The 16362-nt window shown below is 41.9% G+C and overlaps 1 protein-coding gene across 9 annotated transcripts in view; it reads left to right on the forward strand.

Moving 5' to 3' along the window:
* Nucleotides 1-16362, forward strand: part of scn8ab (sodium channel, voltage gated, type VIII, alpha subunit b) — a 47085-nt gene that overhangs the window by 19399 nt on the left and 11324 nt on the right. For 4 of the 9 annotated variants that reach the window (XM_027279271.1, XM_027279268.1, XM_027279270.1 and 1 more), the window contains 14 exons: nt 62-125; nt 1512-1653; nt 2655-2861; nt 2947-3228; nt 5971-6327; nt 7602-7734; nt 7927-8165; nt 9494-9667; nt 10245-10601; nt 10700-10873; nt 10969-11265; nt 12778-12895; nt 13039-13193; nt 13875-14048. In XM_027279271.1, the coding sequence (XP_027135072.1) occupies nt 62-125; nt 1512-1653; nt 2655-2861; nt 2947-3228; nt 5971-6327; nt 7602-7734; nt 7927-8165; nt 9494-9667; nt 10245-10601; nt 10700-10873; nt 10969-11265; nt 12778-12895; nt 13039-13193; nt 13875-14048 (2873 nt within the window). The remainder of the gene's footprint in view (nt 1-61; nt 126-1511; nt 1654-2654; nt 2862-2946; nt 3229-5970; nt 6328-7601; nt 7735-7926; nt 8166-9493; nt 9668-10244; nt 10602-10699; nt 10874-10968; nt 11266-12777; nt 12896-13038; nt 13194-13874; nt 14049-16362) is intronic. The other 5 variants (XM_019257897.2, XM_019257894.2, XM_010746239.3 and 2 more) reach the window with 3 other exon arrangements.

The following is a 16362-nucleotide window of genomic DNA, read 5'->3' on the forward strand; positions in this document are numbered from 1 at the left end:
ATCAAGGTTATGCACAGTTTTGCCCAGTGGCTAATGCAAGTGTTTTTTTGTTTTTCCATAGCCAATTTCTACTTCCTCCCTAATCAGCTTGATGCTCTACTATGTGGAAATAGTTCTGACTCGGGGTAAGTCTTTACTTTACTCACTTGCTCCCATATTTATGCCGTAATGTTTGTGATGTTTCACATTTTTCTGTAGTTTCTTTTTAGGGCTTTCAACATTGCCCAAACCAAAGCTTCATCAACCCTTGCCATCAGATCAACAGGCCCTAGCTTGTGTCCAGTTAGCATATGTGCTCAGCTTTGATGTTTTTTATGCAGCATCCGTGATATTGCTGAGCTGTCCCGTGATGCCAAAGAGCTACCACAGATATGCCAGGTCCTTCTTGTGCCTCTCACTCCTGTGTGCTTAATGCACCCTGGAGGTACCTTGGTATCTTGCCTTCAGCTCCTCCTTTAAAATCCAGGCAACCTCTGCAAATCTCCATATGTGGGCTATAGTCTCTATTCTCCAACGTTCTCCTTGACGATCCTCCACATTTGCTGAAGGAGCCTGGGGGACCTGCTCTAGACCTTATACACCTTTTAACTAAAACCTGGGGCTTCCTTGCTTGTTCTAGTGCCCTGCTGACCTCCTGGATCGCTTTCAAGGTTGAGTTGTTGGGTGATATCAAAGCCACAGCCTTCCAAGTCTTGGTCCTTCTCTACATCGTTGTAGCTGTTGTTGAAACACCTCTTTGGGTCATTCCAGGTGGCCATTTTTGCTTCTGCCCATTTGGTGTCTTTAAAGTGGTTTTCCATGAATGCCACTTGCTTTCTTGCTCTCTCTCTCTCTGCCCTTTATTTCACTCCACTCTGTTATACTGATGAGCTTCATCTTCTTCATGATGTTCCAAAGATCTGCCATGGTGGTTTTATCCTCCTGGCTCTCTACTTTATATATTTCTCCTTAGACATTTCAGCTTTCTTGTCTGACTGCTTTTGCTCAAGGGGTTTCTTGTCACTTGCTGCTACATAATACCAAAACCTTGCAGTAGGAATATTGACAATAATAGCTGACATTAACTGGAACCTAACTGGTCTGGACTGCATCATTCCTGGCTGTGATTTCAAAGAGCCCATCCACTTACTCATCAAACTGAAGCCACTTGAACAATCTGTGTTCAAGCAGCTAATTTTAGCCTGTTGGCCGCACAGATTTTTCAAACTTTACCATACACAACAAAAAGTGTTAATTGGCATCTAAACAAGATATTTCTGTTATTCAAAACAAGTTAATTATCGTCAATATAGAGGCCAATATTCAGGAAATATTAAATATTTTCTCAGTTTGTGAAATAAATAATGCATGCAAACATTTATGCACGTACAAGCAGGTTTGGTTCATTTAGATGTTTCTGTTGTATCTTTCACTGTCTGTGATGCCTGTATCTGTATATCTGTAACTGTGCTGACGCTCATTTCAGTCATTTGTTAAGTCACGGTTTTTGTGTTACTGTGTGTTCCTTTTAGACGATGTCCAGAGGGATTCACATGTATGAAAGCAGGAAGGAACCCCAACTATGGTTACACCAGCTTTGACAGCTTCGGATGGGCTTTCCTCACCCTCTTTCGACTCATGACCCAGGACTTCTGGGAAAATCTCTACATGCTGGTAAAGCAACGTTAAAATCTGTGTTGTCCTTAATTCCTCTGTGTCTTCTTAGTCACATAAAAACAAATGTCCAGAAGAATCGACAAGCAGGCCTGTACATTCTGTCACGGTGTGACCTATGAATGAAGTCTTTGACCCCTCTTACACCTGTTTTAGAGGCCTATTTTAAAGCCTCTCCTGTCCCATCCAGAGAAGTAAAACACCCACTAAGCAGTACTAATGATTTTGTCCTCACTTCATCATAAAAAATATATACATCATCATCCTAATACCTGAATGAATCAGCAAAAGTGCCTCTCAGCAGCTCCCCCCCCTCAGTTCATTTGCCCTCTGAATAACAGGGAAGGAAGGACAGCTGATCAGAAGACTATGAGTGTGTGACGAGCCGCAAGATCTTTTATTCAGGGGAAAAAAATAATTCATGAATTATGACACATTTTGGTATTTGTACTGAAGAAGATGAAACATGAATCCATTCTTGTTAGATGATCTTTAGATCAGTCCCATTCAGTCCTATAAGAGACATCTCTGTCTTCTTCAGTCCTCTCACTTGCTGTCGTTCTGATAAAAAATATATAACATGTGCACAGATATCTGTATTGCTAAACTGAACTACCATGACACAGCACTATCGCTGCTTTTCTCCTCCTCCAGACCTGCACCACGCAGCCATAATAGATTCACTTCATTTGGCAAATAGGCCAGTCACTGTTTTAGTGTATGTGTGTGTGTGTGTGTTTAAAACTGGGAATTCCTGCACTCTACGGCTTCTTTCTTGTCTGGAGGTTTCCTGAAAAAAGCCGTGAACCGGATATAGAACCACCAGCAATGCTGACACAACACAGTACAAACCCATAAACATAAAACAACTGCTTTACCATTTTTAAGATGCAATTTTTGTCTTATCAGTTGGACAATGTGTCCATTTAAAAAAGATTGTTTGTTAAGTCACCCTCAATGTGTGATGAGTTCTCATTGCTTTGTCCGTTTGTATCTGTTAGACCCTGAGAGCTGCAGGAAAGACCTACATGATCTTCTTTGTGCTCGTAATCTTTGTGGGCTCCTTCTACTTGGTGAATCTCATCTTGGCTGTGGTAGCCATGGCTTATGAGGAGCAGAACCAGGCGACCATTGAGGAGGCAGAACAGAAAGAGGCTGAATTCAAGGCCATGCTGGAGCAGCTCAAGAAGCAGCAGGAGGAGACACAGGTTGGCGTTGCTCTTTTTCACATATATAGACGTTTGCCCATTTTTCATAGTTTATGATTATCATGTGTCCTGTTTTTCCCCGCAGGCTGCTGCCATGGCGACATCGGCAGGTACTGTATCAGAAGCTGCATTAGAGGATGAAGGAGGGGGGCACTTGTCCCGCAGCTCCTCTGAGGTGTCCAAGCTGAGCTCCAAGAGTGCCAAGGAACGTCGCAATCGCAAGAAGAAATGGCGCCAGAAAGAGCAGGAGAAAGAGAAAGGAGACAGCGAGAAGGTTGTGAAGTCCGAGTCAGATGATGGCAGCAAGAAAAGCACCATTCGTTTTCCAGGAAGCCGGCTGGGTAGGAAGACATCCATCATGAACCAGGTAAAGTGAACCAGTAAAACTATACTCGTTCACTGTTTGATTTGTGTAAATACATCTACTGATGCTTCTGAACAAATTATAAGTGATGTTACAACAACTATTGGGTAAAATATTCTCCATGTGATCATGCTGATGTACACTAAGGCTTTTTAAGATTGTATCCAGAGAAAAAGTTAGCTATGGCCTCCCTGTTGCTCTCTGCTCTTGAGCCATATCCATCTTGAGGCTATTTCTGCTGCTTCAGTGGTATTGCTGATCACTTATTCAAGCTCTGGCAAGAGATCAGGCTGCAAAGGCCCTGCATCCAAGTTCATCAGGCAGACCTTGCTCTTAAACCATGTTTCCTATACTTGCTGACCAGCCCCTCACAAAGGCTTCATCCAAGCAATCTTCCCAAGGTCATCTTTCTCTGAAGGGCATTGTTTCATCTTGACCAGGTGCTCTGTTGTTTTATTGCCACCACTCTGCAGGTTTTCTCTTCCACCACTGCTGCCCTCACCTCCTCCTGAAATTTGGAGATAAGTCTCTCTGTTGTTGTTGTTGTTGTTGTTGACACTGGAAGTTGGGAGGGATCCAAGTCCTTATTCTGCATTGGGTGGTTTCATCACCCTTGACTCTTTACGCTGGAGCACCTACTCTGCAACCTTCTTACAGTATTCACCTCAGTGTCAGATTTTGACACTTTTGAGTCTGTTAACTCCCATCCTTTCTCCCATCCTTGCCACCTCTAATTCTTCCTTCCCAGAGATGTGAGGGGTAGGTGTGGCTTGTTGCTGTGCCTGTCGAATGCGACTCCTAGGTAGATCGCCAAGGCTTCAGTAGTTGAGAGTGGCACTTCGAACACCAGGCCACAGGATTCATGACTGAACTCCAGTTTGGTACAGCCATGCCTTGACTGCTCCATTAATTTCAGCTAGCCCCTCAGTTTCAGTGCAGGTTGGTCAGATGGATGTTGAGTCTCTCAGGATGCTGTCAAACACCTTACCTATCCTTTTCGGAATCTTTCTGTGATGGTTGCAATCATGGTGGCTCCAATGCTGAAGCTGTCAGAACGTCAACGTTGTCTTTCTTCAGTAGCAGACATCAGGACTTTGGGTTCACCATATTAGCTTCTCAAATCCACCAATATAGTTGTGCAGGATCTGTGTCAGGTCCTCCATCCTCCCTCCGTCTGGTGCCTTCTTGCATTCTAGCTCTGCTGACTGGAATCATGTTCGTTGCCAGAGAAAACCAAATGGGAGAGAGGTTTACTCCACTGTGATGTAACAACTCCAGAGGGTACTCTTATCCTGATGCTGTTGTAGTAGTGAGTAATGAGTTTTCTGGTTCTGCTGGGGACATGATGCTTTATCAACTCGAGTTTGTGCGGCTGTTTGAAACTATTTGAATTTATATTCACACCTTTTCACTGGTTTCTTTGATGAACCCTTTGAATGCTTCAGGAATCCTGGCATTCCTTAGATGTTGTGTTTCTGGACTGATTTATCAATTAAACTATTCTTGATGGAGAAGGTGTCGAGTATCCACAGGGAGAGCAGAAGTTTTATTTCCTGTAGACCTTTCATGTGATGTTGCATAAGCCTGGTGGTTTGCGGATAACCCCCCTTACCTCTTTGAGCTGTAGTTCTGACAGAACTTCACGCTTAGCTTGACCAACGGTTTACAATCTACCAACTCCTGCTCTCTTGCTGGATCACAAAAAAGTAACCTTGAAATGAGGCTCTTTCTCCTCCGTGTAACCCCAGCAACTTGTAAAAACTTGAGGTGATTGGCAATGACTCTGGCTGCTCCTCTTCTTCTATCTGCATGTATTAGCACCTTATGTTCTTGATGATGTTGCCCCCTGACGTGGTTCTTGGAGAAAGGCTACTTGCCTCTTCTGCCCTCCTTGACTCTAAACCTTTCACTAAGCTCACTGTGATGATCCTGACTGGTCTTATCCTGCTTGTTGGTACCTGTGTGTTGATTTTTGGCAGGTCTTTTTATCCTAATACATGGACGTCATGTGCAACCATGTGGATTTCTCTTTGTCCCCGGTGGTTATATATCCAAGAGATTCTCTGTAGCTATTCTAGTCCAGTGGATATTATTTTAGAGTTATCATAGTAATCAACCTAGTCATCACTGAACGGTCTGCTTTATAACACCTTGTTACGCTTCTGGACTCATCATTACTGTTGTTCCAGGAATAATCTGGTATTTTTCTGGTTTTCACCATTATACAACCCCCATCCATTTGACTCAAATATGGTTGATGGCCTCAGGTTGTGTCTAAATAGCATGTTAGCTCCCCCTGTCCTCCCCTTGGCTCTCGTATCTTGAACTCAAGCCATCTTAAGGGTTTCCCTGCAGCTTTAATTCCTTTGTCATATTGGAGTACATCACAGAGATGCAGTTCTCATGTCGTGATAAACAAAATGGATGGGTATGAGAAAACTATTGTCATAGCCCTGATATCTGTATATTAGACAAAAGCTAGAAATCTCTCTCTGGAGAAGTCGATATTTTACCCCATACAAAAGAATGAAACCTGTATTGTCATGTTGTGTGCCGTTATCTGACATACTTTCCCGTTTGCTTGAGATTACTCATTTCTCTCTGTCCTCTGGTTTATTCTTGCTAACTCTGCGCTCCACTTGCCCTCTTCACCTCGTTGGCACTTTTTTTTTTATTTACACGTCAACTAACTGTTTTTAATAACCCCTCAACTCTCCCTCTCTGCATCTGTCTTTTGTTCCACAGTCACTACTCAGCATCCCAGGCTCGCCGTTCATGTCGCGCCACAACAGCCGAAGCAGCATCTTCAGCTTCAAAGGCCGTTCCAAGGACATGGGCTCAGAGAACGAATTTGCGGACGACGAGCACAGTACAGTAGAGGAAAGCGAAGAACGTCGAGGCTCCCTGTTTATCCCTTACCGCCGCAACAGCTACAGTGGCTACAGCCAAGGCTCATCACGCATCAACCCCCTGGCACCCCACTCTGGAGGGAAGAGGAACAGCACAGTGGACTGCAATGGCGTGGTGTCTCTCATCGGCCCTGGGCCCGGCAGACGGCTTCTGCCTGAGGTGAAAATAGATAAGGCAGCCACTGATGACAGTGTAAGGACGTCCATGGGACACCAATACAGTTTAGGCATGATGGTGGTGGCCCCGATCTCTGCAGCTTCTCCTTCACAACCTCCTCCCCTTGGCTCTTGTTCCTATTTCCCTGAACTCAGTAGCTCGCTTTTCCTTCCCTGAATATCTAGATTCTATCTTGTAATTTCATCTTACACTGCCACTTACACTTACACTCTAATCTAATGCTCTTTTTTTCTGCTGCTCCTTTTTTTAACAGCTCTAGAAGGCACTAACCAGCTGAAACAGTATCCACAAAATCATTGCTAAACCAGCATTATAACAATCATTTCATTGATAAATATTCAATATTAGGCAATATGATATCAGCCCCTTTAGCTCACCTCACAATTGTATCGCTGCGCTTACACATTGTCAGTCATAAAAAAAACAACAACGCTATCAAAACATTTTACAAGAAGAAAAACTCTTGTTTTCCTTTTCTTAGGGTGTTTTTTTTTTCCACATCAAGTATTTCATTCTCTTTCTGCATCTTTCTCTTTCCTTCTTGTCCTCATTTATCCTCTGCTCCTGAACTACTGGATGGTGCAAGAACAAATCTGAAACTTTTTTTCTGTAACAGTATTTATCCTCATTCTAGCTAGCATGGTAGACCCCTCTTTAATTCTCAACCAATCTACCTGCTTTGACCTTTTTTACCTTCTCTTAAAATGTAGCATGGTGAAGTGAAGAGTGTCTTGAATTCCCTTCTGTTTCCTGACCAGCATGCAGTTGCATGCAGTTTAATGTTGTTTACCTAAGGGATTGTAGTTTAGTTATGTTTTGCATAGTACACGATAAAGGGTTTAGAAAGTTTACTGTAAATTCTCAAACAAAAGCCTTCAATGTGTTCAATAATGACCTCTTACTAATATATATATATATATATATATATATATATAAAAAAGGAGAAATTAGAAATAGAAACCTTAGAAATAGTTTAATTTCTCTCTGGTGTGGTAAATTAAGGCAACAATTTGAGAATTTGCAGTATGAATTTGAAGTGTGTTGTATGATACGTTGCAGAAAATGCTTAAATTGAACAAATGTGGTAAATTGGGGGAGTCATACATTGTAAAATATATTTAATGATCTTCCTCTGAGCTGCATTAATCACATTAGGTTTTTCATCTGTTGAGCAGAATTTATTTAATTTAGATATCTTAGGGAGCATGTGTTTCAATATATGATGTTTGCGAGCATGCATTCATGTGAGTACCATCACTGACTGACATCGTGTCTATCTCTGAGTACAGACTACTGACGTGGAGATTAAGAAGAAGCACTCTGGCTCTCTCATGGTATCAGTGGATCAGCTCAACTCCTCCTTCAAAGGAAAGGACCGTGCCAACAGTCAGATGAGCGTAGTCACCAACACACTGATAGAGGGTACAGACAGTGCATATGTTTCCTTTACCATGCTTCCTTCCTTCCCATGAGTTGCATTTAATTTTCACCCGACTGAAATCGCATCTAGATGTGCAGATGCAGATAGTGTTTGTTGCTCACCAGAAAAATTGCGTGTGACGTCAGGGACTCACTACCTTCTTGTTTTCGTTCCTTCTTTGTCTCCTCCTGCAGAGTTGGAGGAATCTCAGCGGAAGTGTCCACCCTGTTGGTACAAGTTTGCCAATACGTTCCTCATCTGGGAGTGCTTTCCAATGTGGCTGAAGATCAAGCACATAGTCTACTTGATTGTCATGGACCCATTTGTTGACCTGGCAATCACCATCTGTATTGTCCTCAACACCCTTTTCATGGCCATGGAGCACTACCCGATGACCCCACATTTTGAGGAGGTCCTGTCTGTCGGCAACCTGGTGAGAAGCGGCAGTTGTTCTTTTGTCCTTTCTTGTACCGCCGCCATTTGTCTTTGTAAGTTTTTATGTCTGCATGAACTTCATTATCGCTCTCAGGAGTTATAGAAGCATTGCAGGTTCAGTTTGCCCCACCTACATAACCTCAAACCAATACATCAATGCGTCATTTGGTATGTGCACTTAAGAATACACACACGCAAAGTGTATATAGGACTCTGATGGGGTCTCATTAAAGATTTATTTCCATTTTAATGCAGCCAGCCAGCCTGCTCCCCAAACTCTCATCACCCCACTCAGGTCACTCTCCTGCTTCCGTTGCATCTTGCTTACCTCAACTCTACTCAAATCTCTCTCTCTCTCTCTCTCTCTCTCTCTCTCTCTTTATTTCTTACACACACACACACATACAGTAGCAGTCATAATAATAAGGCTATAATAAACTGATCTGTCCAGCACTGGTTTGACAAAGTACATATTAACCAAATGTACAGCAGACATTTTGATATGTCTGTGCTCTGCCCTTGCTGTCAGATATCACCGTAGCACAGCTGTCTGAGAGCAGCAGTATTGGCACAATGTCATTACTAAGACAGGAAATGAGGTCATAGGGATTGGCATGCTGTCAGGAGTGAAACAGGAACTGAAGTCAGAGGAATCGGTGTGATAGATGGTGCAGTATGAATCATTGGGTGTTCTCTGCAGCACTGATTCGGCACATGATAAGCTGTTGGCTGGACATTATAGGAAGAGCTCAGAATACTACAGCTCCATACAAGTTCTGCCGGTGCCGCGGCTGTGTGACCTTGCCCTGTCAGAAGAGTCCTCACTCTAAGCAGATTGCAGTTCATTTTCAATCAGCATTGCATCCGTATAAAATGCACTGTAAGCGAGTCAGTGTTTTGTTCTGCACTTCAATTTTCCCTTCAGACTTTTAGAATGAGGAGAGGACTTGATTTGGCTGTTATGTATGTCTGTATATTATTGGAGCTCTTCAAATTAATTTTAAAGATTTTCTTGTCAAATTTTTTTTTTTATTAAGTCACAGTCTACGGAAACAAAACCACAATCATCCTTTACTGCTACTCTTACTTTCTGTAAACTCCAACCAATAAAACAATCGCAAATCTCACTGAAATCCCACTGGTTTACACTTTAGATTCATCGATCACTGTCTACATCCTCCCATGTCTCACCGTGAAATGTGTAGTGCAATTTTATCAGACCTTTAATTACATTTAAATGTGTCGGGAAAAAAAAAAATATATATATATATATATATAGAAATTCAATCCTGAATTTTAGGGAGTAACTATGATGTGGGTCTGCAGGTTTTCACAGGCATCTTTGCTGGGGAGATGTTTGCCAAGCTGATTGCCATGGATCCCTACTACTACTTCCAGGAAGGCTGGAACTGCTTTGATGGTTTCATCGTGACTCTGAGTTTAGTTGAGCTGGGACTGGCTGATGTGGAAGGTCTGTCAGTGCTCAGGTCATTCAGATTGGTAAGTGAAAAAGAGTAGAGACAGGGATGTTTACCTCTTCTGACCCTTGTGTACAGGCTGTCAGGCTAAAAAGACTGATTATAACAATATTCATCTTTTAACTGTTCTCTTTATCACCATCAAATTAAGTCTTTAACCCTCAGAAATAACCGTTACAGTGAAGTGTTAACTTATTTCTTCTCAAAAGATTATTAGTTATATGATGAATGTCCTCTTTATTTATTTTAGGAGAGTTACAGTTAATTTACATATTGAAAATAGACAGATCACATGAGGAAATCTGTCTCGGCTGCATCTGTGTCCGGCTCCTTCAAAATGACTGAGAGTGCCCCTACACCCTCCCCTCTTCCCTAATGACATGTGATATATGAACTCAATAAACAGTTCCATCTATTAAAACCTAAAACTTAAAAGATTAAGGTTAAACCTCCAAATCGAAGCTGAGTTTAACCATCAAAGACCATCTGTAACCAGCCAACCAAACAAAACCATTTGTTTTATTTAACTATTAAACTGTTATTGTATTGAACTTTTAGACCACTGTCCTAATATGAATGTTTCCTGTTTTGTCTTGTAGTTAAGAGTGTTCAAACTTGCCAAATCGTGGCCCACCCTCAACATGCTGATCAAGATCATCGGTAATTCAGTGGGTGCTCTGGGTAATCTGACCCTGGTGCTGGCCATCATCGTCTTCATCTTTGCCGTGGTGGGCATGCAGCTGTTTGGCAAAAGCTACAAGGACTGTGTGTGTAAGATCGCCCAGGACTGTGAACTGCCTCGCTGGCACATGAATGACTTCTTCCACTCCTTCCTGATTGTGTTCAGAGTGTTGTGTGGGGAGTGGATTGAGACCATGTGGGACTGTATGGAGGTAGCGGGACAGACCATGTGCCTCACCGTCTTCATGATGGTCATGGTCATTGGAAACCTGGTGGTAAGAAAAGACAAAGATTGTTATAATAAGATAGTTGCCCACTGTCATTTCCCATTTGTGAATTATCCATTTATTGTGAGTGTCATTTTTTTTCTGAGGTGTTGAACCTGTTCCTGGCCTTGTTGCTGAGCTCATTCAGCGCAGACAACCTCGCTGCCACAGATGACGATGGCGAACCTAACAACCTCCAGCTTGCGGTCGCCCGCATTAAACTGGGGATTGCCTGGTTCAAGGTTAATATGCGGATCTTTGTAGCCACAGTGCTGAAAAAGGTAACACATCATTAAACATCTATACGCACGGCCAGTTCTTGGTGGAAATACGGTCGTTGAAGTACCGTTTTTTTGTCTGTTCTATTTTCAACAAGCAGCCTATCGAAGATGAACAGAAACCTTTGGATGAAATGTACGACGAGAAGCTCAACTGCATTGCAAACCACAAAGTGGACATCAACCGTGAACTGGACTATGCTAAAAATGGCAATGGCACCACCAGCGGCATTGGGAGCAGTGTGGGAAAGTATATGATTGATGAGGACTACATGTCCTTCATCCACAACCCCAACCTCACTGTCTGCGTTCCTATCGCTGTTGGCGAGTCGGACTTTGAAAACCTTAATACGGAAGACTTCAGCAGCGAATCCGATGCGGACAACAGTAAAGAGGTGAGTAATGAGGACTGGTAAGAGTGTGAGAATAGAGTAGTGGGTGTTGGCGGAGAGAGGACAGTGGTGATGTCCTTGCTTAAGAGTTTGATGATGATTTGAGTAAATGATTGCTTGTTGAAGGGAGATTATAAGGTGGTTTTACTTTGGACACTGTTTATTATAGATATAGATGGGCCAACTCAGTGATATGCAATAGCTGTGATGTTCCTTGCGTTTAATCACTGATTTACAAGTTCATAAATTTAGCTTCACTTGTGTAAATGTGTGCGTTTACTTGTACCCATGTGGAATGCCTTGATCCATTAATCAGAACTGGTATGACCTGCCACACAAGACATTTAGTGTACCTGACATTTCAGAACATCCACTGAGACATGAGAGCCGACCCTGCAGACAGACAGACAGACACAAAGACAGTCCTGACGAGACGACACACAGAGAAACATGCTTGTCTGCTTTATAGTGTGAATGTGGGAAAAAGGGCAAGCCAGACAAAAAGCTTGTCGAGAAGTCTGATGCACGGGTCACCTTGACCTGGTTTGTAGTAAGAAAGAAAGGAGATAATGCAGCAGCGTCACTACTGTACCTGCACCAGGTCCATATTCCACTGGGCTCCCTCAACCAACCACACAACAATCTTCCCTGCACCACAGCCAGCCACAGGGTACACTGCAGGCAGCAGACACAGACAGAGCTGCTAACAGCCAATCAGAAAAGCAGAGATCCATCTGGCTGTAGCGAGGAAGAGAAAGGAGAGGGAGTGGAAGAGAGTGTGAATGCGGTCCTTTGCTGACGACTTAAGATTATAAAGTGCAGTATCATTCTCTAGTGAATTGAATTGGCTGAGTGTCTGTGTTTGCATGTGCGCAAGTGTGCGCGTGCTGTATACTTTTTGCAATAAGGCTTCTGTTGTGCTGGTGTTTTACTAGTTTGCCTCGCTTCACCTTGACCTATTGTTAAAATGTGACATGATTTATTGGTACCAAGCCATCGTTTTAATGCCTAAAAAAATTGAATATTTCACATACCTCTTTACTATTCCTTACAACTCTGGAATTCATAATGTAGTTGTATTTTTCTGCTGCCTGCAGTCCAGATTTCCCTTTTTAGTTTGTTGACTCATTTGTGCTTGTAAAAGTATTATTTTCATTCTTTCATCGCAAACAAATAAATCCGTCATCATGGAAAAAACTATATTTATGCATGTACATACAATGACCATCATTACCAATGCAAGCAGTCACTGGCCATGCTTTCCTTGTAAGTCTATTAATAACTCTGCAAAATAGGCAGTGGCAGAGGGAGATCTAGCTACACTACATGGCAACAACATGTATACCTTCAGCAATAAATCATGTCATGCATACAAACCCAAAGGGACATTACTGTAATGGCTGTACTGGCAATGTGCCGTAGCCATATGCTTTCAGCATCTCACTGCTGAGCCTGTAATGTTCAGAGAGAAAGCCAGAGGTTGAACTGATCGCTTTGGTCCTCTGTTCGTCCTAGCTGGATGACACCAGTTCGTCTGAGGGCAGCACAATAGACATCAAACCTGATGTGGAGGAGGTGGCAGTGGTGGAGGTAGTGGAGGAGTACCTTGACCCAGACGCCTGCTGGACAGATGGTAGGTGGTTAAAAAAAACACTGTGGTAAAAATTAACAATGACAGACTTGATTATTATTGACAATATACGTGCTATATTAATGCATTTTGCATTGTGTCCTCTTCCTTGTGTAACAGCGGTTGTGTTTTTATCTGTCATACAGAGTGTGTGGCCAAATACAAGTGTTGTGATGTTCCCATCACTCACGGCTGGGGCAAACACTGGTGGTTCCTGAGGAAAACCTGCTACCTGATTGTGGAACACAACTGGTTTGAAACCCTCATCATCTTCATGATCCTGCTCAGCAGTGGAGCTCTGGTAAGAGCACACAAACACAAATATGTTCACACACATAAACATTATACTAATGATACTAATGATTCTAATTATGATTATACGGTACATATTTAAGCAGTGTTGCCCAGTGCTTTACAAAACGATGCCATAAATGTAGAAGATAACATGCAAACTGAGAAGAAAAACAAGGATGCGGTGTCTTCGTTTCGAAGAAGTGAAACTCATAAAGATGTCCACAAGCGAGATCATCTTCTGTTTTTCTTCTGCGACTGCTCTTGATATGATTGTTGCTAATGGACAGCAAAGTGCTGTAATGCACCAACCTTTCAACTGGCAGAATACAGCTTAGGTTTGCAGTTTTCTGGAGGGGGGAAGGCCTGTGGCCAAATCAAAACACTTATGTGCTGAAGAGTGGATGCAGGCGATGGAGAGTGGAAGAGCTGAGGGGGAAGGACGAGTCCAGTTTGACTTGGTTTGACTATGTAAACAAAACACATGAGCTGCTTTACAAATATAACATGTAAAGATGAGAACAATAAAAACACCTTCTTTATATATTAGTTAGGGTTGATTTGATCAGTTTTATCAACATTAAATGTCTGGCTTAGCTCACAGATCACTTATTTGCAACATCAACACATGTAATGTATGAATGGTAAGCATAAATCATTGTCTATGTGATGATTCTCTGCTGCTCTTTAGGCCTTTGAGGATGTGTACATCGAGCAGAGGAAGACAGTAAAAATCATTCTGGAGTATGCTGATCGGGTTTTCACCTATATCTTCATCCTGGAGATGTTGCTGAAATGGGTGGCCTACGGCTTTGTCAAGTACTTCACTAATGCCTGGTGTTGGTTGGACTTCTTCATTGTGGATGTAAGTACATTTGCATACCGCTTAACTGTTCCTCATGATGATATTTTATATAACTGCAACCCTCAAAGGAAGGCATGGATTTGGAAAATATTGGTCAGTTTGACTGTTAACGTAACGTTTTTAGGAGGAATCCACTTCTTTTTAGTTGAAACGTGGATTCTTTAGCACTGAAATTGAAGAAATATATATTTTTAAAAAAAGCCTCTTTCACACAAGTGCACGCATGAATGATTAACAGCAGAAATACACATATTATTCTGAACTAGATTTGTTTCATGCCAAGGAATCATGTCAGAGATAGGGTTGCAACGGTATCGGATTTTCACGGTACGATAACCGAAAGTGCCACAGGTTTCGCTGTATAACATCATCACTGACTCCAACAGAGATCCATTAGTCAGGTTTCAGCCTGTCACACTGAACTTTCTCCTTTCTCCAAGTGATGGCCGTTTTAATTAGATTGTATTATATATATATATATATATATCTATATATATATATATACTATACTTCTATATAATATATCTATATCTAACATATTTTTTTATTATAAAAAGACACTGATAGTGACCTTTTATCACACACATCAGACTCTCCAGAGCAAATGGTTTAATTGGTAAAACATGGATGAATTTTTTTGTCTATATTCTCAAATTTTATTTCCAATGTATATCACCAGGCTTCGCTGCAGTGCTTTGTGGACACCGCAGTCATCAAAATGCTGCAACTTTAAATGTTACTGTTGTAAATGGGTGGCATTGGGTGGTAATGGAATCACTATGGTGTTTAAGCACCGGTTTTCACCTAAATTTAGACAGCAAAAGTGTGTATATAATGTAATATTACCATTAAAGCGATAAGAGGTCTATGTTTTCTGTGTCAGTGCCATAGCCGACCATTACCGGGGTGTCACTTGACATTTCAGTCCGCATGACAGCAGCTCTGACACAGTAAATATCTATAAATCCTCATATGTTTCAGAGCTCCTGTCTACAAAGCTGTGGACTGCTGAGTCATTCAGTGTTTTGCCACCCAACAGTTACAACTGCATACATACCGTTTGTCCTCTTCTGTCATTTGTGCATGATGAGTTTCTCACTTGAATGTTCTTCCTGTGGCGGTATTTGACAAAAGGAAGATATACATTACATGACGTGCTTAAAGGCCACATGAAATGAGGTCCATACTTTCTTATAATACAGCCAGACTGAACATGGCAAGCTGGGCAAAGCTGCTGCTTCACATAACAGACGATACGTGCAGGAAACATGGCGACTAAGATCTAATAAATGACGTGGCACCTGGAAGGTGTGGAAAATCTCGGTGCAGTAACCAATCGTGTGCGACGTTCATCAAATGCAGCTTGTTATTTTGTTGCTGACATAATTCACTCGTAGCTTTGTGAACTGCAGACTGCAACAACTACAGTAACACTCAACTGCATTCGGATTGACAGCATGATTGATCTTTCCACAAGCAGCTGAAGTGTTAGTGGCGTCTGGCAGCTTCACCATGTTCTGTCCGGCTGTACCCTTAATGTGATGTATTTCCTGAAGAAACAGGAAGTTGAGGTGGGATATATATAAAACGGGATAAGATATATATTTTTTGACAAGCACTGGGACATTTTATGTTCATACTTACCAGTGCAGACGCTTTTTCAGGAACTTAAAGGCGCCATTTTCTTGTGTCAATGTTGTGATGTTGTCATAGTCTGAAGAGGAATGGGGACACGTAATAAAATTATACTTATGTCGGAGTTGTGGAAAAAAGTCAGAAGAGTCTTGCAGTGTTAAAAATTGACTTTCTTATACGGCGTAGTCTGGAATTTTGTGTGTCCGCCATTTTGTGTAGTGTGTGTCGGAAAATCCCAAGTGAAAATAATTGTGCCCTACTTTATAGTGGACACAAATTGCAGCATGCCACCACACACAAAGTAAGAAGACGTGAATAAGTAGTGGTTACTAACAGTGTACCACTGTATCTGCTATCGTGCATTGTGCATGACGTAAAACAATATCTGAATTTTTTAACTGTACAGTTTAAACAAAATACAGCCTCTGACTTTTTTCTCAAAATTCATATTCTGAGAACTCCTTGTTGTCCTAATCCTCTCACGTGTATTCGATGTGTTTTATGTTGTGCATTCACCGGTAAGTCATCGATTATCCCCTGACCATCAATTCTCTACCATCTTTGACTGTGAGGTGCAAATCTGTCCGTGAGTCAATATTAACATCCTTATCATGTGACACAGTGTCACATGATGTCACATGATAACGATGCACTAATGTGTTGGTTTTCTGAACTTGTC

The sequence above is a fragment of the Larimichthys crocea genome, chromosome VI, assembly GCF_000972845.2.
Source record: "Larimichthys crocea isolate SSNF chromosome VI, L_crocea_2.0, whole genome shotgun sequence".
Lineage (NCBI taxonomy): Eukaryota > Metazoa > Chordata > Actinopteri > Sciaenidae > Larimichthys > Larimichthys crocea.